Source organism: Euleptes europaea, chromosome 13 (assembly GCF_029931775.1).
Source record: "Euleptes europaea isolate rEulEur1 chromosome 13, rEulEur1.hap1, whole genome shotgun sequence".
NCBI classification, from domain to species: domain Eukaryota; kingdom Metazoa; phylum Chordata; class Lepidosauria; order Squamata; family Sphaerodactylidae; genus Euleptes; species Euleptes europaea.
Window position 1 is genome coordinate 5,770,170 of NC_079324.1, and position 24,035 is coordinate 5,794,204.

The 24,035-nt window shown below is 48.6% G+C and overlaps 1 protein-coding gene and 2 non-coding genes across 4 annotated transcripts in view; all 3 read left to right on the top strand.

Moving 5' to 3' along the window:
• Positions 1 to 24,035, top strand: part of MAGT1 (magnesium transporter 1) — a 119,625-nt gene that overhangs the window by 77,440 nt on the left and 18,150 nt on the right. The window contains exons 1-5 of one of the 2 annotated variants that reach the window (XM_056859167.1): positions 10,337 to 10,420; positions 12,037 to 12,206; positions 13,184 to 13,301; positions 15,794 to 15,934; positions 23,514 to 23,654. In XM_056859167.1, the coding sequence (XP_056715145.1) occupies positions 10,337 to 10,420; positions 12,037 to 12,206; positions 13,184 to 13,301; positions 15,794 to 15,934; positions 23,514 to 23,654 (654 nt within the window). Of the gene's footprint in view, positions 1 to 10,336; positions 10,421 to 12,036; positions 12,207 to 13,183; positions 13,302 to 15,793; positions 15,935 to 23,513; positions 23,655 to 24,035 lie in introns of those variants that run through there. The other variant, XM_056859169.1, reaches the window with a different exon arrangement.
• Positions 6,297 to 6,414, top strand: TRNAL-CAA (transfer RNA leucine (anticodon CAA)). The gene is made up of 2 exons: positions 6,297 to 6,334; positions 6,369 to 6,414. It is a non-coding gene; the product is annotated as a tRNA-Leu (tRNA).
• On the top strand, positions 21,896 to 22,042 carry LOC130486629 (U4 spliceosomal RNA). The gene has a single exon (XR_008933752.1). It is a non-coding gene; the product is annotated as a U4 spliceosomal RNA (small nuclear RNA).

Genomic DNA, 24,035 nt, shown 5'->3' on the forward strand with positions numbered 1-24,035 from the left:
GGGTCCTTGCAGATCTCTAGTTCAGAAGGATCTAAGACTGGTGATCCGCCCCCTCCCGCGGACAGGAATAGCCTCTATTCAAGGCGGATGTGAGTTTGTTTTTGCCGAGAAAAGGAGCCTTTTTCCCCCCTTGCAGAAGAGTCATTAGCTGTGGAGCTGCTAGGACCGCCCAAGAAACTGTGTTAACTGTTTCCCACCCAGGCCATGTAGAAACGTATTCCCTCTGTCCTACAAGAGGGCTGGGGGCGGAAGTGGCAACAATGGAGGGGTTAAAGGGGGCAGGGCCAGAATGCGCGCGGGGGGGAGTTCTTAGCCAGTGTGTCCTCATTTCATCCCTGCAGGCAGAGGTAGCAGGAGCCGGCTGTAGAATCCAGCCCCGACCATGCGGAGCAGGAGCAACTCCAGCGTGTGGCTGGATGGTTACGCCCGGCTGATGCAACAGACCATCCTGTGCCACCAGGTGGACGAGTGCGCCACCGGTTGAATGCCTGCCTGCCTACTTGCCTGTGTTGGGGGGGTCATCTGGGGTAGCTCCCTGCTTGGGTCTTGGTCAGCTAATTTTTAAGTTGACAATTTTGTATGGCCCACGAAGGAGGTTATAAATATCCAAATGGCCCTTGGTGGAAAAAAGGTTCTCCACCCCTGGTCTAGTGGTTGAAGTACCAGATCAGGATTTGGGAAACCCAGGTTAGAATCCCCACTCTGCCATGGAAATTTGCTGGGTGACCTTGGGCCAGTTACACACTCTCAGCCTCGACCCTGGCAAGTATTTGGATGGGAGATCTCCAAGGAACACCAGGGTTGTGAAGCAGAGGCAGGCAATGGCAAACCACCTCCAAAAGTCTCTTGCTTAGAAATCCCTATGGGGTCACCCCCTCAAAGGTATCATATCATTAAAGCAGTAGGTCACAATGTCCCAATGCTGATTAGAAGGTCAATAACCAGAAAGGCAACAATTTAACCTTGGATGAATGGGCCAATCTGGCATATTAATACTAAGATCAGGGTGGATAAAAATCAATTATTTTTAAAAAAATTCAATCAGGTTTTTTTGGATTAAACAGATTTTTAATTTAAATCAGACTTTTAAAAATAAAATACTTTTTGAGGAAAAATCTATCTAAAGATAGTTTAAATAGTTTTCTGTTTAAGATATATTATAGTCCAAAGGTTATTCATAAAGATTTTTAATGATGTAGCATAAGGCTGTATATTAATGCAATGTTTAATTTTTTGGTAAATAAATTCAATTAAGATCTGAGAAGAGCTCAGTTATTACAAATATTTCCATCAAGTTTCTCAGCACAGCAGTAAGCTGGACCAGACTGGCCAGGGTGTTTGGTCACCACAGATACAACACGCAAACTGAAATATAAAATCCAAATTGCTATTACCCTGGGACTCACATCTTGGATCCATAAAACTGAATCATCCTACAGACCTGCACTAACGTCAGTCAGCCACTGCAGTGGCACCAGTGAAGCACGTTCTCTTTGCCATTTTTACTGCCACCTCACAGGCTTTCCAACGGGTTCCAAACTGTTCTCTGTCAGACTTGGCTGCACATCCTGCCAGAGCTCATCAGCTGCCGGTTTATTTCCAGGCTCAGTTCAAGGGGCAGGCCTTGCTCTTTAAAGCCCTATGTGCCTTGGATCCGAAATCCCTGGCAGACCACCTCCACCTGTACCAACCTGCCCCCAAGCTCTGAGATCCAGAGATACCTTCTTGTGGAACTGACCTCATCTGAAATGAGACTTGCTGAGATTAACAGGAAAGCCTTTTCAGCTGCTGCCCCCAAACTCTGGAACTCTCTCCCTCTGGAGGACTAGCACTACACTTACAGACCTTGTGGGTATTTCAGACCTTAAAGATATTTGTGTTCCAGAAGGCCAGAGCTGAATTGTACCATTCAATAAAGGAAATTGGATGGATCCCAAAGGAAAGATCTATACATGTGCATGGTGCATTTGTGTCTATGTGGGGTGATTTTTTCCTTCTTTTCCCCAGCCACAGCAGTCCTTCAGCCCTGCACCCTGTTATTTCTGAGGTTCCTTATCCCTCAGACCACCTTCTGAATGCAGCATGCAATTATATAAAGGAGAGCAAAAATGAACAGCCAGATGCAAATAGTACCCATATCTACCTCTATAACCGTAAGGAGCAAAATACGGTATTCATTTGATCCTTACAACAAATAAAGTATTCCTGTGTACTCTGCAGATGGGTGCAACCATATAAAAATCAATGTATTCTGTGCTGGAGTACATTCAGAGGTGCTCCATAAAAGCTTTCCTCATGTGAACAAGATCTTATCAAAGTGCTACCCTGCAAACAGACAAGATTGATGGCTGCCCACACCCAAATGTTTTCTGCTGGCACCACCTGGTGGAAATCATGAAGTATCACATAGCAGAATGTGCAAATCAGAACTTTACAGAAGGGTATTTAATAAGGGAATACTTTTTTGTCATTAATGTTTGCTGAAAGTTCATTATTTATTTTTATTGTGTTTATTCTTAGTTATTAATTTTTGTAATCAATTTTAACAAAGGTGGAATAAAATTAACAACTAAATATACTGTCATTTCATATTTACCCCAGGTACCTGGGCTCAAATGGATCTCTGAGGAAATAGAAACAGAAGTCTGCTTCACACATGCATGTTTCCCACTTGATGTTTACAAATTAAATTACAAGATTCACGTGTGAAATCACCATCAAATGCTACAGAGAAATCTCTCATAAATGTAATTTTTACCCCACCTCTGTTCGTTATTTCAACCAGAAGTAATGCACAGGTCTTTGGCGAAAGTCAAAAACTCCTGGTCTTTAGCGCATACCTTGAGGCCGTATCAGTTGATGAAGAATGGAAGTCCTGGATGCAACTTGTGTTACAGTAATTAAACAAGTGATGCGGGTGTCACTTCTGGTGTGCACAAGGCAGGGAGAACTAATCTGGCAGATTAGAATGTTGGGCTGGGCTTTGTGCATGAAGGGAAGCGACGGTGCATATTTTATCTGTCATTCTGACAAGTATATGTATACGTATTATGTTTTCACATGATAAACTGTTCTGAGTAGTGGCTTTTTAAACTTCCCTAATTTCAATATTTATTACAAATAATAATATTGCCTTAACTAGGCTTGTGTTTTAAGGACAATGGCACACTGGAGTGACCATGAAGGGCCACGCTACTTAGACAGGGAAGTTCAAGCCCACCAATAAAGATGTCTGCCATCCACCAAACTAGAAAATCAATTTTTATCCATGACTTCTGTCACATAGAGATGTGAAATTTCCAGACTTTTGAAATGATGAGGGGGGATTTCCCCCACCCCCAAGAAAAACACAGGGAAATGCAAATAAACACAATATTTACTTTCTTACCAAACTTAAACTTACTGTACTGCCTGAGCTACTAAAATGCATCATTGATAACTTAGCACATGTTCTTGTAGCTGGCATATTTATGGAATTTAGAAATATGTCTGTGTTTCCTGTCAGCAAAACTGTGACTATTCTAAATGAAATACATTGCACTGCAAGCAGCTATGTTGCCTTAGACAAGGTGTGTATTTTAGATCTTGCGATCTGAGAAATAAAATTAAAGAAGAAAATGTTTTAGAAAACAAAAAAGTGTATTATTTAGACAAACCAGTCTCATAGTTATAATAAAACAGTGGATCTGCAAATCAGATTTAATTACAGCACTGAAAACATCAAACCCTTCAATAGTATATTGTGCACTTTAGAACATTAACTGTGGACTAAGCTGCTGTTCACATTTAACGATGAAAAATAGGTTGTAGAGGACTAGAGGATACTCAGGACTCATGATCTAAGACTGTAGATTGCCTTACATAAAAAGTGTAGCACTACACATTCCACAGAAGTTGTGGGTTTTTTACAAGCATGTCATTTGCTCGAGAAAATATTTCGCTGGAATCAGTTAACACACTACAGCTTAAATTAGAAAAAGATAACTTTACCCATCTTCATGTTATAAAACGCTTACGCTGCTTCTCAGAACAGGTCACCATTCGAAAACACTCCCCAGACATACACATTTTTTTAAAAAACCCAGAAATTAAATTTTCCCACCTGATCTCTGCCCTAGCCCACAGAAGGTTATCACCTGAATCCACACAACAGTAGAAGTCTTTTTAAGGGCATCTCTCTCGCTCTGCCTAGCAAACCCCACTGGCTGGGCCAAGAGATCTGTAGCTACCTTATTTCTTTCATTCATACAAATTTGCAACCTGGCACTGTTGGAAGTCATAAAACTCACACATACTTAAAATAAACAGGATCACATTATATTTAATGAGGGCAACTGGGGTTTTATACCAGCAATTGAGCAGCAAGAAGCATAATGTCAGTCATTTTAAAGATGTCACTTTGTTCTAAGATATACAGATGTTTATGTTTAAGGAAGGCATAAATGTTGTAACAAATTTTTATAGCTTGATCGGATAAAATATGAGTAAACTATTAAGCAGGAAGTACATCTATCCCATTTCAATACTACCCTTCTTTCAAGAATCCCATGACAAGTACATGGCTCTCCTTTCCCACATTTTACCACCATAACAACTCTTTGGATTAAGTTCAGCTGTCAGAATGATGGGCTTGAACCACATACTATTAACAGCATACTAAAAATTTGGTTCTTGTGGGTTATCCGGACTGTGTAACAGTGGTCTTGGTATTTTTATTACAAATACCAAGACCACGGTTACACAGCCCGGATAACCCACAAGAACCAATGAACTCTGACCGTGAAAGCCTTCGACAATATACTAAAAATTATTAACACCCTATAGCATTTGGCCTGTGGAAGGTGTATTCTAATTGCAACGTGATATGGTTTGCTACTGTTTTTTTAGAGTTCGCCTATTATTTGAACTACACTTGACACTGATGTTTCTCATTATACATTTAAGAATCCACCTTCTACCTCCTAGGGAGCTGACCGCACTTGGGTATTGCTTTCACTTGGTCCCCTGCCAAGGATGAGGCGGGACGAAGCATGGGGCGTTGGGCCAGGGAGGGGCCCAAAGCAAAGCAGCAGCTTGGGAAAACGTGTGGAACGTGTCCAGAGGAGGGCAACAAAGGTGGAGAGGGGTCTGGAGACCAAATCATATGAGGAAAGGTTGAAGGAGCTGGGGATGTTTAACCCTGAACAGGAGAGGACTGACTGGGATAAGATAACCATGTTCAAGTACTTGAAGGGCTGTCATATAGAGGAGGGTGCCGAGTTGTTTTCTGTTGCCCCAGAAGGTCGGACCAGAACCAATGGGTTGAAATTAAATCCAAAGAGTTTCCGTCTAGACATTAGGAAGAACTTTCTAACAGAGTGGTTCCTCAGTGGAACAGGCTTCCTTGGGAGGTGGTAAGTGCTTATTTCCTGGAGGTTTTTAAGCAGAGGCTAGATGGCCATCTGTCAGCAATACTGATTCTGTGACCTTAGGCAGATCATGAGAGGGAGGGCATCTTGGCCATCTTCTGGGCATGGAGTAGGGGTCACTGGGTGTGTGGGGGGAAGGTAGTTGTGAATTTCCTGCATTGTACAGGGGGTCGGACTAGATGACCCTGGTGGTCCCGTCCAACTCTGAAAAAGTGACTACGAGGGTTGCCAACTGGGCGGGATGCGAGGCTGCCCTTTTCTCCAGGGGAACTGAGCTCCGTAGTCTGGCGAACAGCTGTAACTCCGGTAGATCTCCAGGCCCCACCTGGAGGTTGGCAGCCCGAGAGAAAACACGCACGCACACCGGGCAAGCAGCCGTTCCCTCAGGCGGCCTCGGTCAGCGGCTGGCTCTGCCCGCCCTCCATCCCTCCGTGGGCCACTGCAGGGGAAGCCCATTTCCCCGCCCCCCTCCCCAAGGCTGCGGCCGGGTCCCCGCAGCCGCCCCGCGGCGAGCGCGCCCCGCGCCCCGCTCACCGGTGAGGCCTAACGCGCTCTTGGCGACGGGCAGGAGCATCTCTGCGGTGCAGGCCGAACCCCGCGCCCGATACCCTTGGAGAGCGGAGGAAAACAAAATGGCCGCCGCGCAGGGCGCAGTCCCCGGGCGCATGCGCCTTTGGGAAGGGGGCATCCTGGGAAATGTAGTCCTCTCGCGAAGGGGGGCGCCGCTAGGCGAGCCCAGCAAAGCAGAGGCGACCCCCACCCTCACCGGGGCCTCCAGGCGCCGCGCGGCTCCCGGGACTCTCGCTCCGTCCGCCGGGAGCAGCCGTCGGGACCGGCGCGGCTCTCCAGTGAGCTCGAGAGGCTCCGGGCCGGCGTGCTGTTCGCGGTGTCAGGATGGCCGAGTGGTCTAAGGCGCCAGACTCAAGGCGAAATGCCTTCCCGCAGCCGGGGCGCTGGGTGTTCTGGTCTCCGCATGGAGGCGTGGGTTCGAATCCCACTTCTGACACATTACTTTTTCCCCCCCTTCTTGGCATTTAAAGAGCAAAATAAAATCCTAAACGCCAGAGGAGAGGAGAGGCGAGGAGACCCGGCGCGGAGAAGGCGGCTGCCCTTGAGCAAGGCTGGCGGCGAGGGCGCAGAAGAGCCGGCCCGAAAGCGAAATCCAAGCACGGAGGGCGGCCGTTTCTGCACGGGAGGTTTCGCCTGGGGCTGGCGGCTCTCTAGACGCACGTTTCCCCCATCCAAGTTCTCAGATCTCGTCAGTAAGCCCCCGTGCAGAGTTTTGGGCATTCAGGTGGGGAAAACGGGCGTGCAGAGAGCGGCAAACCCCCCCCCCCCCCGTGCATAAGCCGTACAAACAACCACCCGCTTCATACCTTTTATTAGAACCGGTCCAAACGACACGAAACAGCTCTCCACGTTGGAAATTTTTAAACAACAGGTGGGGGAGACAAAAGCCGTCTGGGGCCGGGGCCCTGGGGCTTTTTCTCGCCAGCCATTCCTGTGCCGGATGCCCCACGGCCAGCTGCCACGGGCAGGTGAACAGAACGGGGCACCTTTGGCGTCAGGCGGCGCCCTGGATCCTCAGAGGGCCTGCATCGTTTTGTTTTTATTTTCTTGGCACCCCTGCCAACGGCCAGGCTGAGAGAAAAAGGGGGAAAAATGAAAAAAATAATGGGTGCGTGTCAGTTGTAATCCACTGCGTTTTTAAAATGTCAGTAGCCGTATTGGTCTGTAGTAACAAAAGGTCAGGGTCCTCTGTGGCAGCACTGGGTCATTCCTGACCCACGGGGTGACGTCACATCCCGACATTCCCTATGGGGTGGTTTTGACGCGGGAGCCAGCGGATTACGCAGGTTGTCCAGGAAAACATCACCGGAACTCCTTGCTACTAGAAAAACAGTGCTTGTTTGTTTTACAGTGCACAGGTATAATACAAACTCCTCTTCCACTCATAGCATCCCGACACATAAGCTTCCACTCTATACAGCTTTATACAATATGCCATCTCAGGCAACCAATCACAGTAGATGATAAGTCATTCACTGTTGGCATTTCAGACTGCTCATAGCAAGCAAGTAGGTTGCTGTAATCTGAGTGACAGCCAGATGACAGCTGGTGTCACATGACAGCTTATGACTTAGCAGAAAAGCTGGACTGGACTGGTTTAAGCAGGGTGAGATCTGACCACTGGGCAGCTAACTGTTGATTGGCTGCTGGACAGGGCCAGAAATGTATATATGTTGTACAGAGCTTGTATGACCCTCCCGGGTCATATAGGCCAGGCCCCCTGAGGCTCCGCCCCTTCCCGAGCCTCCCCACCTGCCCTGCGGGGGCTCCACCAATCTTCTCCCTCCCACACCTGCGCTCCCCTTTTTTGTCTCTCAGCTGAGCCATGGCTCAGCTGTTGGTCGGCTCCTGCCGCGCCTCCTTTGCTTGCGTGCGCCCACCTGCCTGGTTTTGCCTCGCCCGGCTCTTTCTCCGCCGGGTGAGGCTATAGCTGAACAGGAGACCGCGGCGCGGTTCCCAGTGGGCGGCAACTTTTGGGCTCAGTAGTCCTTGGGCGGCGTTGCCGCGTTGCCCGGCTCCCCCCTTCCCGGCCAGGATGGCGGTTCCTCCTAGGGTTCACGGGCGCAGAACAGCTGGCTCCGTCCCTTCGACCAGGGACTCTCAGGATCCCCGCCTGGTAAGTGCCTCGCCGGGCAGTCCCGCCGCTGGGGCTTGCCTGAGCGCAGGACACTTTGTAACTGTCAAATTGACCCCTACAAGATGCCCCCAAATTGTCATCAATAGTAATGTCCTGTACTGATGTATGTGCCCAGGCTAGCCAGATCTCATCAGATCTCAGAAACTAAGCAGGGTCGGACCTGGTTAGTATTTGGATGGGAGACCACCAAGGAATACCAAGGTTGTGACGCAGAGAAAGGTAATGGCAAACCACCCCTGAATGTCTCTTGACTTGAAAACCCTACAGGGTTGCCATAAATCTGCTCTGACTTGATAGCACTTTCCACCATAGGTTTAAACTGGGGGGAGGGCTGGGGGGCTCAAGCCCCCCCAACTTAGCCAAGGGGGCTGAGCCCCCTCGGGCAACCAGTGCCCACATGAGGGGCTCAGTTACAGATGGCAGCTGAAGCACAGTCCTGTCCTACCTTCCTGTTGTATCATGTTACAATTTCCATTATTCTTTGGGACATTGTTCCTGTTTGCTAGTATGTATTCGTGTGTTCATTAAGAATTATTAAAATCAGCAAACATATCTACATGCCTGCAGATACCACCCCAACCATATCAAACAGTTCATTGTCTATAGCCAAGCCCTATGCTATAGTCGCATTGCTCCAACCCCTCAGAAAGAGATACTCACTTGAAGGAGCTACAGCGAGCATTTTTGCAACTACAACATCCTGCTGATATGGTAAAAAAAAAGATGTTTGGAAACGCCAGAATGATAATACCCAGGCACAACTTGCTACAAGGCAAACCCAAAGAAAATGACAATAGAACATATTTTCAACCTGTTCATCAATGACCTGGAGTTGGGAGTGATCAGCGAGGTGGCCAGGTTTGCAGATGACACCAATTTATTTAGGGTGGTTAAAACAAAATCGGACTGTGAAGGGCTCCAAAAGGATCTTTACAAACTGGAAGAATGGGCATTAAAATGGCAAATGAGATTCAGTGTGAGCAAGTGTAAAGTGATGCATATTGGGGCAAAAAATCCCAGCTTCACATATACACTGATGGGATCTGTGCTGGTAGCGTCAGACCAAGAAAAGGATCTTGGGATGGTAGTGGATAACTCAATGAAGATGTCAACCCAGTGTGCAGCTGCTGTGAAAAAGGCAAATTCCGTGCTGGCCATAATTAGGCACATCTATGGTGAGACTACACTTGGAATACTGTGTAAATTTCTGCTCACCACACCTAAAAAAGGGTATTGCAGAAAAGAGAAACCAAAATTATCGGGGGCTAGAGCAACCGCCCTATGAGAAGCAGTTAAAACGCTTAGGGCTGGTTGCACTGTTGTGCTAGTTCTGTTCCTGTTCATCTAATAAAGCAGTTGCTGTTGGAACTCTGTCTCCGGTCTCATGTCTCACCCACACCCTGCCTGATGGCAATATATATGTGTATGTGTGTGTGTATAAGAAGAGCCTATTAAATGGTCTAAAATGCAGTTATCAGTGCCTCTTTTAGTATTATAATTTCTTGATGGGTTCTACTTCCACGCTTTCACATTGCGCATGCACTCTGCAGATCTCCAGTCAAAAAGGCACTTCTCCCTTTTGGCCACTTCCGACTCATGGCGACCCTCCTATGAATCCCTGTCCTCCCAAATGTCCTATCTTTGACAGCCTTGCTCAGGTCTTGCAAACTGAGGGCCCTGGCTTCCTTGACAGAGTCAATCCATCGCATGTTGAGTCTCCCTCTTTTCCTGCTGCCCTCAACTTTTCCTAGCATTACTGCCTTTTCCGGTGACTCTTGTCTTCTCATAATGTGACCAAAGTAGGACCGCCTCGGTTTAGTCACTTTCGCATCTCAGCTCAGGCTTGTTTTAATCTAGAACCCACTGATTTGTGTGTTTTGCAAACGCCCTCACGCGTCCCTTAAAAGGGGCTCTGGCCGCACCTCCTCACAAGCCCCGCCTTAAGGGTTGCGACAGCCAATCACATCGCAACAACTCGCTCCGTTTCGATTGGCTCAGGGGAGTCCTTACTCCCCTCCCCTTTCCCTCCCAGTTCCAGTCAAACAAGTAAAAGATCGGGGAAACAGGAATTAGGCAGGCCCAATGGGGAACCAGCGGAAGTGCTGCTTAGCCAATCGGACCCTGGCGCCGCATGGAACTGGTCCAATGAGCGACGAGCGGCCGGTGTGCGATAGGGCGTCTGTGGCAGGGAAGGCGAGCGGCCGGCTGGGCGGGCACCGCCATGGCGCTGCGGGGGGCTCTGGCCTTGGGCTGCCTGGCCCTGCTTGCGGCCTGGACGGGCTCCGGCGGGCAGAAGAGGAAGGAGGTGAGGCGGCGGCGGCGGCGGCGGCGGGGGGGCTGCCCAGGCCGCGTATCGAGGTCATCTGTCCGGCCCTGCAGGGCTCGCCTGGCCTTCTCGGGCCCGGTCGAGCGTGCCCTAGAGCATGTGCCGAGCGCCTCATGGCAGCGGCGTGGCCTGCAAGGGCTGGGCGCCTGATCTCGAGGAGCCGCGTGGGGCCCGCGCCTGCTTCTCTCCCGCGAGGACGTTTCTGTCTGCGGCGTCAGGCAGGGAAAGCTGCTGCTGCTGCCGCCGCTCCTGACCGTTGGCCCCGCTCTGGCGGTTTGTCCTGCCGAGCGGCCCTGGGCAGCCTTCCTCCTCGCTCTTGTGCCCTTAACGGGTGCTGAGCAAAGGGGGGGGGGCTTTCCCCGCCTGCTGGGAAAAGCTGCTCTGGCATCAGGGAGCTGCTTAACTGTCAGAGGCGATTCAGCCAAGGGAAGCTCTTTTGGGCAGGGAGGTAAAGGAATGGGGAAATCGCTACTGGCCAAGCAGATTCAGCCCTGGTGAGTATTTGCATGGGAGACCACCGAGGAAGTCCCGGGTCGCTACGCAGAGGCAGTCAGTGGCAAAACCACCTCTGTTCTTCGTGTGTCCTTTATCTTTTAATGATAAGGTCAGCGGCCTCGTGGTTAACCCCCCTCCCTCTTGCTGTGCATTGCGTTTACATTTCTGGTGTTGTGGCCCCGGTTGCATTGAATTGGAAGCTGAAGTGTTCCCCCCCCCCCAACTCAGCTGCTGTTCTTGTCCTGTGCTGCCAAAGGGAAGTGCTTAATAAAGAGTAGTTTTTCCTCCCTTTTGCAGTTAGAGTCCTGCTCTAAGGCTTTGGTTGTTATGACTTGCTTTGTGATTGCTTCAACTCCCCACACCAGATTAGTATTCTACATTTTTTTCATTTCACAGATATTAAACGTTTGTGACCTCCAATTTGACCAACCATAACATGAATACTATGTCGGTCATTGGTTCTTGTGGGTTATCCTGGCTGTGTATTGGTATTTTCTTTCCTGATGTTTCGCCAGCAGCTGTGGCAGGCATCTTCAGAGGAGTAACACTGAAGGACAGTGTCAAGTGTGTAGGAAGAGTAAGGGGTCAGAAAGGGGTTGGGTTGAGCTGAATCATTGTCCTGCAAAAAAATGAACTCTGACCGTGAAAGCCTTCGGTCAAATTGGGAAGTTGGGCTGCCCAGGTCAGGGTAGCCCAATCTGCCATTGCCTGCCTCTGCAAAGCAACCCTGCACTTCCTTAGTAGTCTCCCATCTAAGTACTAACCAGGACCTGCTTAGCTTCCAAGATCTGGTGAGATCGGGCTAGCCTGGGCTATTATATAAACCTGGGTTATAAAGTTGATTTTAAAGGTTCTAAAGTGTGATTGATCAGGTATGTTTAAAATTGTTAGTTGTCTTGGTGGCCCTTGTGAGGGCAGAAAGACAAGGTATAATTTTTTAAAATAAATAATATAGTGCCTGAGCAATGAGTTTCTGTACAGAAAATAAATGAAATACATTTAAATGAGACACAGAATAGCTCAGAATTACTGTTGTGACATTATATGCTCCTGAAAGACAAGACTTGTTTATAGCTTAATTTCCTGCTTTTATATTCTAGATGGTGCTTTCAGAAAAAGTTGGCCAGCTGATGGAGTGGGCCAGCAAAAGATCTGTCATTCGACTGAATGGTGACAAATTTCGCCGTCTTGTAAAAGCACCACCAAGAAACTACTCTGTAGTTGTTATGTTCACTGCTCTTCAGCCTCACAGACAATGTGTAGTATGCAAGTATGGACTTCAGTTACTTACAAAGATTTCTGGGGTGTTCATAATGTTTAGCTTTTCTTTTCCCATTTGGAGATTATGTGGTGTTATACTCTGATATTAAAAAAATTAGACCTGACAAATTTGATGAATTAGTGATTCATAACTCTGATTCCCCCCTCCCAAGATGTACCTTTAAAATAATTTAGCCTTGTACAGGGGCTGGCCTTTGTGTTTGAAGTTACTATAGTTTCATGGTATTAAGAGCATCTGGCATCTGAGGATGAAAAAATAAGTCGCAGCCTTGGTCCATATCAATATCTAGAAATAAATTCCATGTAATTACTTTTATTAAGGCGAGCCAAAATAACACAACACTTTGTTTATGGGTGGCCTTACTGATTATGTGGCTTTGTTTTTGACATGCATGTTCAAGCTTCATGGTGCCTTAATCACCTAAGTTGGACCTTGCTGTTTTCTCATTCATCTTTAATACAATGTCAGATGTCGCCAGTCTGCTCCTGGAGTGAAACCTGTTCTGACATGGATGTGTAAGAATATTCTCAAAGAGTGACAGCATTGACATTAGTTTTCTGTTGAAATACTCTGTCTTCCTCAAACGTTATTGGTGGCATGAGAGGAATTCGCATGGAAGTGGCAGTCAGCTCAGGTCACTAATATATGAATTGGCTTCAGTAATGTGATTAGTTAAATGCTGTCATATGAAGAGTCACCTTAGAAGAAAGCCAAATGGCCACCTGAAGGTATTCCCCCCGTGATGCACGTGTGTCTGAGGAAGTAAGTGCCTCCCTGTGGTTGTCTAGCTTCTGCTGCTGCGGTGGCATGATGGCACTAATATGTCCTACTACCTAAAGTGTTAAAATCAACAAAACAGCGCTGGCATGCTTTCTTAAAGCCTGTGTTTTTTGTGTCTGGACTAGTGATGCTTCATCCATTTGAGTTGATTAGGTACTGAATAGCATATCCTTATGTTTGCACAGGCAAGCTGATGAAGAGTATCAGATCCTGGCCAACTCCTGGCGATACTCAACTGCATTCACCAACAGAGTCTTTTTTGCAATGGTGGATTTTGATGAAGGTTCTGATGTATTTCAGATGGTAATATGTTTACTGTGAAGGTATATATATTGCAGTGGGGCTTAGAAAAAGGGACATCTGTTACTTTTAACAAGAGTTATTGACCAGTCTGAAAGAAATAACTGCGCCTACTTGTAATCTGTGATAAGGATTTGGGTATAAGTAAAGTAGGTGTCATTTGCTACTCTACAGTCTAGTGCAGTGATGGCGAACCTTTTAGAGACCGAGTGCCCAAACTGCAACCCAAAACCCACTTATTTATCGCCGAGTGCCAATGCGGCAATTTAACCTGAATACTGAGGTTTTAGTTTAGAACAGGGGTGGGGAATCTTTTTTCTTCCAAGGGCCATTTGCATATTTATAACATCGTTCGGGGGCCATACCGGGCGTAGATCTCCTGGTGTGTGTGTGTTAGGGGGGAAGCTAGGGTTGCCAGGTCCTCTTCACCACTGGCGGGAGGTTTTGGGGGTGGAGCCTGAGGAGGGCGGGGTTTGGGGAGGAAGACTGCACAGCCATAGAGCCCAATGGCCAAAGTGGCCATTTTCTCCAGGGGAACTGATCTCTATTGGCTGGAGATCAGTTGTAATAGCAGGAGATCTCCAGCCACCACCTGGAGGTTGGCAACCCTAGGGGAGGCTATGCAGAGAAGGCTTGGAGGGTGCCTCTGCTCCCCCAGGTCTTCCCCTCCTCCCAGGTGGGAGGACAGCCAGCGGTGGACCCAGGCAACCGAGGTGTCAGGGGGGCGCAGCTTGCAGCCTGCGGTCGATTTGCAGGGAAGGAAAGAAAGGAAAGAAGGAAGGACAGAAAGAATGAAGGACAGAAAGAAGGAAGGAAGCAGGGAAAGAAGGAAAGGAAGGAAGGAAAGAAGCAAGGAAGGACAGAAAGAAGGAAAGAAAGAAGGACAGAATGAAGGAAGGAAGCAGGGAAGGAAGGAATGAAGGACAGAAAGAAGGAAAGGAGGAAGGAAGGGAAGTAAGAAGGAAGGAATGAAGGACAGAAAGAAGCAAGGAAAGAAGGAAGGAAGTAAAGAATGAAGGACCGAAAGAAGGAAGAAAGGAAGCAGGGAAAGAAGGAAAGAGAGAGAAAGAAAGAGAAAAGGAGAGAGAGAAAATAGAGAAAGAGGGGGGGGGGAAGAGACAGAAAAAGAGGAGAGAAAGAATAGTGACAGAAAAAGGAAGAAAAGAGAGAAAAGCCTTCACACACACACACAGCCGGCTCCCAGCGACCGGGCTTCAGCCTTCCCACCTCTCCCCCCCACCACCCCCAAGTCCACAAAAGTCCTCCACCTGATCGGCTCCCACGCGCATGCTCTGCCCCCGGGAGGGAGCGACTGGCTTTTTCCTCTTCTTCCCCCCTCCCTCCCTCCGCGGCGGGCGAGAGAGGCTTCAACCCCTGTGCCGTGCGGCGTGCAGGGACGCTTCGCCTTCCCCGCTTGGGGGAAGCGTCTTCCTCCCTCCCGCCTCCTCTTGCCGATGGCGAGCGGGGGTTTAAAGGGGCCGCAGCGTTCCTGCACGCTGCGGCTTCAGAGAGGGCCGTGCTGCGCTGCGTTTTCTGGCAGCTGCAGCGGAGCCCAGGCTGGGCCAGGAGCCTTCTTACTCCTCCTCCCAGAGGCTCCGGGGGCTGCTTGGGCGCAAGTCCCGCCGGCCGCCACCGCAGCGCCCCCCACCGCACGGGCCGCTCCCGCTCCCCAGCGCCGCTTCGCAGGCCGCTCGGCTGGGCTGCGCGCTGGACAGAACCGGGGCGGCGGCGGAGGCTCCTCTTGGCCGAGCGGGGGAGGCGCTGCGGGTGGCGGCCCAGCCTTCGGGGGCCTTTTGCAGCGGGTGGGTGGGCCCGGCCTCCCTTGCAAGAAGCTGTGTCCCTGCAGCCCCCGGACTGCTACGGGTCGATGAGGCCGGGGCTCCGTCCGGGGCAGGAGTCGGGGGGGGGGGCAGGCCGCGTACCCCGGGGGTCCCTGAGGGCGACCACTCCCGGCTCGCCCGCTGTCCCCGCCCCCGTTCTGAAGCGCCGCCCAGTCCGACCTCGGGCGTGAGGAGCCAATCCGGAGTCGCTGCGGACCGCCCGTGGCGCGGGGCCAGGCAAAGCCGCGCCTCCAGCCCTCGCCTCCAGCCCAGGAAGGGAAAGGAAGGCTGCTTCCCGGGGGCTGAGCGGAGGCGGCTGGGCGTGTGCCGGCAGAGAGGGCTACACGTGCCAGAGGCGGCACGCGTGCCATAGGTTCGCCATCACGGGTCTAGTGTATTCCAAAGTAAGTAGCTTCACTGTTGCAGGGTAGGGGGAGAGAAGAAATAAGTTTCTTTCTTGTAGCGGAACCACTGGAGTTCATGTAAGACAGTGGGGGTTGCAGTACACACCCACCACTTTCAGTTTTCCGTCTGTAAAATGAATGCTGCCATGGTAGCTAGGTATCTGATTGCCCTGGTTTGTTGTGAATAATTCTAGAATCAACATTAAATATGGAATTTGTATTAAATTCATTTTAATAAGCAACTGTTTTCTCTATGGTTCTTAAAATGCAGCTAAACATGAATTCAGCCCCGACCTTCATTAACTTCCCACCAAAAGGGAAACCAAAAAGAGGGGACACCTATGAACTGCAGGTGCGGGGATTTGCTGCTGAACAGCTCGCCCGCTGGGTGGCTGATAGGACCGATGTCAATGTAAGTAAAGCTTGTTGAGCCAGCTTGCTGGGGAGGGTGGGATACACATTTGAAAAATAAAAACATAAAGGCTTCTGAGAAGAATTGTAGAACAGCTCTTGGTCTGATGCCCAAAACAAGAATCGCTTACTATGTTCTTAAGCTCGAGTGCTCCTGAGCCCTGGCTTTGGCCAGCGTCTCTGGCCTTATTGAACAGATTCAGGTAGCAGAGCACAGCCCTAAGAGAGGAAGAATTCAGCCTTCCAGTTGTTTTAAGCATCTTTGCAAAATAATAGATAATTATGGCATCTTTTTCAAAATGCCTTGTTTATTTCATAGTTAGTGTATTGGAGTGATATGTGTAAACATTCCCTTCAGTAAAGTCTAAAATGAAACCCTTGTGGGTCATGTATGCACGAGTTTGTTTTTTGTTGGTTTGTTTTGCTGCTAAGTCGCAGCTGGCTTATGGCGACCCCATAGGGCAGGGTCCCCAACCTGTTTGAGTCTGCAAACACCCCTCTGCTTTTCATCTTTTATATCAACAACATGGTAAATGCCTAAGTAACCTTGATTTTCACCCTTCTTAGCTATCACGCCACCAAATCTGTTGTACGCCGATAATGCTGTAATTCTATCTCCAGTAGGACTTAAAAGAGCATTAAGGACACTTGCTCAATATTGCAGCAAGGAACACCTAGTAATAAATGATCAAAAAAACAAAATCATGGCATTTGGCAGGAGACCTAAAAACCGGGTATGGAGTATAAATGAACAGAAGGTAGAGCAGGTGACTAGGTTTAAGTATTTAGGGGTGGTATTACAGGCCTCAGGATCATGGAAAGCCCACTGTCAGCGCGCAGCAGATACTGGAGAAAAATCCGCCCGTACTATAATTAAATTTTTACGAACAAAGGATGGACACTATGTCGCATAAACTGCTCTTAAATTATTCCAGGCTAAAATAATGGCCCAACTTCTATATGAGACCTTGATAGGCCCTCCTTCTTCCCTCTTTGCCCCATTAGAACGGGTGCAAACAAAGTTTTTGAGATAAGCTCTCCAACTTCCTTGCTGCGTGTCAAATGCTATTCTGCGCATGGAGACTGGCAAGATCAAAGTAGAGGCTAGGACAGTGGTCGTCAAACTCATTAGTCAACAGAGCCAAATATCAACAGTACAACGATTGAGATTTCTTTTGAGAGCCAAATTTCTTAAACTATATAGGTAGGTACACTGTTTATTAACTTAATAAACTTTAATTAAAGTTTTAAGTCTTAAACTATAGGTACACTGGGGGGGAGATGCTAGGGTTGCCAGGTCTCCAGCCACCACCTGGAGGTTGGCAACCCTAGTAGAGGAAGGGAGGTGGGAGGGATGGAGGAAGGAAGGAAGGAACTGGGAAAGGAAAGAGAATGAAGGAACTGGGGAAGGAAGAAAGGGGGAGGGGCAGAGAAAGAAAGAAAGAAGGAACTGGGAAAGGAAAGAGAAGGAAGGAACTGGGGAAGAAAGGATGAAAGGGAGGAAGGATGAAAGAAAGTAAGTGTGGGGGAGGGACAGAGAGAAAGAAAGAGGAAGGAACTGGGAAAGGAAAAAAGGAAGGAACTGGGGAAGAAAGGGAGGAAGGATGGAAGAAAGAAAGTGGGGGAGGGAAGAAAGGAAGGAACTGGGAAAGGAAAGAGAAGGAAGGAACTGGGGAAGAAAGGATGGAAGGAAGAAAGAAAGAGGAGGGGGAGAAAGGAGAGGGGGGAGGGGGAGGACGGCGGGGGATGGCAGGCCTTTCTCTGGCAGGACGCACGGCTGTTGAGGGGCTGCCTGGTCCTCCGCGAGGAGGAGGAGGAGGGCGAAAACGGCCAGGGAAGAGGCGCCTGAGGAGGAGGAGGATGGCGGTGGCAGCCTGGAGCTGGACTTTTGGGAGCCGCCTGAGTGGGACGAGGAGGAGGAAGGCGGTGAGGAGGAGCTGCTGCTGGAGCCTGGAGGAGGAGGCCCTGCCTCGTTGCTGCTGGCCTCCCCGCCGCCTGTCAGCTGTTGGGCGAGAGGGGGGGGAAGAGGAAGAAGCCAGCCGCGTGCGTGCGAGGCAGGAAGCCTTCAGCCCTGCTGACGCGCACACGGTGGGGGGGGGAAGGTGTTGTGTTGGCACTCTTCCCTGCCGCACCCCTCGAAGGCCCCCGCCAGTGGCAGCGGCACCGAGCCCAGCCCGGGGGATGACAGCAGGGGCGGCGAGGCCAGCGGCAACGAGGCCGGGCCTCCAGGCTCCAGCAGCAGCTCCTCCTCGCCGCCTTCCTCCTCCTCGATCCCCTCAGGCAGCTCCCAGGCCTTCGAGAGGGGCGGCAGGGAAGAGTGCCAACACAGCACCTTTCTCCCCTCCCACATGAGCACGCGCGGGGCCCAGCAGGGCTGAAAGCTTCGCGCCTCACTCAGGCACGCCTGCGGTTGGCTTCTTCCTCTTCCCCCCTCCCTCGCTGCCCAACAGCTGACAGGCGGCAAGAGGAGGTTTAAAGGGCGCCATAGCGTTCCTGCACGCTGCGGCTTCTGGAACAGTTTTGGGGAGAGCTGTGCTGGCCCGCATTTCAATGGAAGGGCCCTGGAGCTCCCCCCTGCCATTCTCCATGGGGGGGGGGTGAGACAGCGCGCCCACTCGCCTGCTCTCTCGCGCTCGCTCGCTCTCAGGTGCACCGGCTCCGGACAGGAAACTCTCTCCGGCACAAAGGGAGCAAGCACAGCCCGGCTGCCAGCGAGAGCAGGGGCTCCGAACCAAGTGGCAGAGTCGCACTCAAGGGGCCAAAGAGCCGCATGCGGCTCGTGAGCCGCGGTTTGCCGACCACTGGGCTAGGGCATGTCTTGCTTCAATTTATCTCTGGCTTAAGTTAAACCTAAAACCTGAAGGCCTAACCCCCTTGATTCTCTTAGATAATTACCAGTCTATGTGGCTGAAGGCAGTCAGAGGCATGTTGGCTGAAATGGGCTTTTCCCCTCAATCAGCACTGGAAATGGGATATGATCAGGTGAGGCAAACTATAAAACAAAGGATACTGGACCCAAAGCACCAAAGAGATCTCAAGAAGGCACCGACTTTTCTATCAGCAGAACAGTCCAGATATGTAGCTGCTCCTGTCGCCTACCTCTCCCAGTCAGAGATCTTCAGATATAGGAAAGCATTCACCCTTGCCAGGTGCTAAGCTCTTCCCTCCTTGGTTGTGGATGGATACAGAAAGATTCCCCTGGAGGAGAGGGTATGTCCCTGTGCTCTAAAGAAAATTGAAACACGTTCTACTGCGTTGTCCATTATATCAAGAGGTTCGCTCTAAGTTTATCTCCCCCTGGCTTAGTCAGCATTCCAGCCATACAGGTCAGGAGTACACTAAAATGTTGCTTATAGACGAAAACCTTCAAGTTACAGTAAGAACAGCTAAGTTTTGTGCAGCGGCCTGTAGAATCCACCAGACGCTGCTGAGAACATTGGTAGGTCAATAATTTTAAAGGGTAGTTTATATAGTTTGCAGAGTGCAAACAGCTTTTTTTTACTATTTGTAAAAAAGTTTATATAGTTTGCAGAGTGCAAACAGCTTTTTTTTACTATTTGTATAAACTTGTGAGTAGAGCTTAATACTAAGGGTTTTAGTGGTAAATTGTGAAGAGCTGTTCTGGTCTATGACTTTTTAATAAAGATTGATCAATTGAGTCAGCAAACACGTTTGGCATTCTTATGCAGTGTGATGGGCATAACATAAAATGGCTGCCACAAAATGGCTGCTGTGGAAAGCATAGCCAGCTTACCTTCAGTCACAGAGTGAAGGTTCTTGTTCTGTGGTGGCAGCTACTTCCAAAGCAACGTCTTTGAAACTCTGCACCGCCAATCAAATCTCCAAATACCAATCAGAAGCCTTGCTGGGCAAAAGATCCACCTGGCCCTGTCCACTTTCCAAAAACACTTGGTGGTCTCCAGGAAAAGTGTCATCGGGCTCCATGGTGCCCATAGAGTTTTCAAGACAATAGATGAACAGAGGTGGTTTGCCACTGCCTGCCCATGCATAGCAACGCTGGGCTTCCTTGGTGGTCTCCCATCCAAGTACTAACCAGGGCTGACCCTGCTTAGTTTCCGAGATCTGAAAAGATCGGGCTAGTCTGGGTTATAGAAATTGACTGTGTTCAGTAGGGCTTGAACTGCATAAGAGCATGCAATTGCTGTCTCAAGTCATATAAATTTCTTTCCAAAAGGTTAGTGATTGAAGCCTTACTTTGCTTTCCTGCACATTTGGCTTTCCTGTCTCATGGGGTCAGACTGCCTTCAGGGCTGCTGAGAACCCCCATGGGCCCCAGGATAAAGATACTCTCTGGGCACCCCCTCAAACCACCAGTCCCAACCCACTCATATGAAAAGAACTTGAATGAATATTGAGGTTTTAACTTCAAAAGTCCAGGCCGTTCTTCACTATTTAAAATGTGACAAAACTAATGCATAAACCGACTTTTCTATGGTTGTCTTGAATAACATGCAAACGTGAGTTTCCTGCATAGTGCAGGGGGTTGGACTAGATGACCCTGGTGGTCCCTTCCAATTCTATGATTCTATGTACAGAGTCTTTTTGTAGCAGTGTTGATCTGAACATCTTTAAAAATGTATTCTTCAGGTAACTTGTAGGAACCATTTTAGTTAGTGGTGTTATGAGAAAAAAGGCAAAGGAGATTTAAGCGCACACTGCCCATCTTCTGGGGATGGCTGAAAAGCCATCAAAGACTACAGAGGAAGTGAACTACTGCTTTTAGGATGGGATGTGCCAGTGCAGTGAGCGTTTTTGTGCTATGTGTTTCTTGATCTTTGGGAGCTATCAAAAATTATGTTTTCCCTTCAAAGCTTGCTTCTCTGCTTCTCTTTTCTCGTATTAAATACATCCCGAACCCAGAGGTGCTGAACCCCCCAAGCCACTTCTCAGAGTTAAGCTTTGTATGGTTAAATTGATATAGTTAGGGGAACCTCTGAGAATATGCGGAACACCTTTGTATCTCCCCTACTGTGTAAGCAACAGCCTCCTCTCCTACAAGGTTTATGCAGGCATTGTGGCATTTTTCTTTCTAAAAAAACTCTTGTTTACAGATCTTTTTAAAACTGTGAAAAACTCTTTTCTGATGCCATGACACATCTTTTGGAGCATTAGAAAAGAGTAGGAGTCCAGTAGCACCTTAAAGACTAACAAAATTTCTGGCAGGATATGAGCTTTCGTGAGCCACAGCTCATACCTTGCCAGAAATGTCGTTAGTCTTTAGGATGCTACTGGACTCATATTCTTTTCTGCTGTTAGTGACAGATTAACATGGCTACCTATCGTGATCTTTTTAAGCATGTAAGAGGAGTGCCTCTTGATCAGACTAGTGGTCTGCTTAGTCCAGCTTTCTGTTTCTCCTAGTATCCAGGTGCCCTAGAAGCCCCATGAGGAGAAGTACTGGGGCCGTGCCCTCCCAACTCTAGTTGCCTCTGCCCAGCAATTGATATTCAGAGATACACTGCCTATGAACATGGAGGTTCCACTTAGCCATCTTGGCTGGTAGTCACTGATGAATCTGTTCTTTCATAAATGTGTCAAATTCCCTTTTAAAGCCACCTGTGCTGTGGGCTGTTATTACATCTGGGGCAAACAGTCCCACAAGTCAAGTGCATGTTGTGTGAAGTTGTATTTTATTTTGCTTGGCTGGAATCTGGTGTTCATCAGTTTCATTGGGTGCACAGAAGTTCTGGTCCCTTGGGATGGGGAGAAAAGTTCCCACTTTCACCTCCGATGCATAAAATTCCTCTGGCTTGTTTTGCTCTGAGATCCTCCAGTCCTCATTTCAGCAACCAGGCTTGGTGGTGACACCTGTGTAGACTGGCTAGAGATTTAAAAATGTTTAGAAATTTTTAGAATGTTTAGAAATTTTGAAACCTGGAAGAAGAAAAAGCCCTGATTGCCTGTCAAGATCCATTTATGTGCTTTTCAAACTTATTGATGCAGCTTTGCGCAGTTGGTAGTATTATAGCCAATGAGGTTAATCTGAAGCACAATTATTGCTAATTGAAATTTTTTCCCAATACCCTGCCATGATGGCTTGACAACTGGAAATATAGTCGGCATTGGCAATTAGATCACTGTACAAGGAAGGAGAAGGTCCTATTTTCCCTTGCAGACACAGTCAGCTGCCTCATATCAAGTGGTCATCTTTGCTCTAGTGCAGGGGTCTCGAAACTGCGGCTCCAGAGCCGCATGTGGCTCTTTGGCCCGTTGAGTGCGGCTCTCCGAACTTGGTTCGGAGCCCTTGCTGTCGCGCCTGCTCACGCCGGCAGCCGGGCTGCGGAGCCGGCGCGCCTGAGAGAGAGAGCGGGCGAGCGGGTGCGCTGTCTCTCCCCTCCCCGGCTGTGGAGAATGGCTGTGTCCCCCTTTCCCTTGCCGTCAATGGTTGGGAGGCTAAAGCCTCCCCTCCCCTCTAGCCGCGCGATTGCTGGGCGGGCGGCTCGGCGGTTCCTGCCCCCCCCCCCACCTATCAGCTATTGGGCGGGGCGGGCTTCCTTTGGTAGACCTGGCCGGCTGAGTCCCATTGGGAGGCCATGTCTACCCACTTTCTTTCTTGGTGGTAGACCTGGACTCCGAGGAGGGGGAAAAGTCCCCCTTCAGAGGCCAGGTCTACCCATTTGCTTCTATGGGCCTCCGGAGGCCAGGTCTATTACCAAGAAAGCCAATGGGTAGACCTGGCCTCCCAGTGGGACTCTGCCGGAGGCCAGGTCTACCAATAGGTTTTTATGGCGGTAGACCAGGCCTCCAGACGAGGACTCTGGACGGGGAGGGAGAAATGGCAGGGACTTACAATTTAATTTTTATCAATAAATAAGATCACTATTAAGTATGATATCAAGTTTTATTCAGGGTACCTATAGTTTAATTAAACTTTAATTAAAGTTTTAAGTCTTATTAAGTTAATAAACAGTGTACCTACCTATATAGTTTAAGTTTAAGAAATTTGGCTCTCAAAAGAAATCTCAATCGTTGTACTGTTGATATTTGGCTCTTTTGACTAATGAGTTTTCCGACCTCTGCTCTAGTGGCAAAGAAAAGTTGGGCTAGGCTGACCCAAAGTATTACAAGCTGTCAGAGCTGAACTGCATATCCCATTTATAAGTGGTTGACATGGTCAGATGTGAGATTCTCGAGTCACAAAAGTGAGCTCTATTCAGGCAAGTGCTAAAAGCTACGATTTCAAGTTATGAGCGGTTGTGGGTTTTGTTAGTTAAATTTTAGATAACTTTGAATATCTTAAGTTCAATACATTCATAGGTTTCAGTGGTCTAGGTGAACTTTTTTTCCCTTTCTCCTTGAGTTTTAATTTGGTACTAAAATGTAAATGTTATCAAAGATTGTCATATGAACATTTTTAGCCTAGTTTTTGTAACGTCCTTTGGCCATATGCAATAAATTTGAACCTTGAAAACCTATTGGTGCTAAGAGGACTCAGTGCTAAGAGGACTCAGGACTTAGCAACCTATTGGTGCTAAGAGGACTCAGAAGCAGAAGTGTGGAAGCTACTTTAATTTGTGAACTGTGTTGGGCTGTTTGTGAACTGTGTTGGGCTGTTTCAGATCCGTGTGATCCGGCCTCCAAACTACGCTGGACCCTTGATGCTGGGCCTCCTGCTGGCTGTTATCGGCGGTCTGGTTTACTTGAGGAGAAGCAACCTGGATTTTCTGTATAACAAAACAGGCTGGTCTTTTGTGGCATTGGTAAGCAGACCAACTTTAAAATCTCCCACAACTTCGAAAAGGCAATAAAACTGCTGCACTCCTTTTTGGATGTTCTTCCCTTGTGGAGATGTGAAATGACTTCCTGTATTGGATGTGAAAAACGATATTGTATTTGTTTACTTGATATAAAGTCAATGTTGGCATTAACTTGTAGACAGGATCCTCCTGGTCATGTCGTAGGATTGTTTAATGTGTGATTGATTCAGTATAATGTGAACTCTAGGAAACTGGCTCATTCATTCATTTTAACTGGTTTGGAACACGGGCTGAAAATCGCTCTGAAATATGGACCCCCATATGCTCATAAGAATCCTCACAGTGGTCAAGTGGTAAGTCTTACTCTGGGGTAACCGTGTTAAG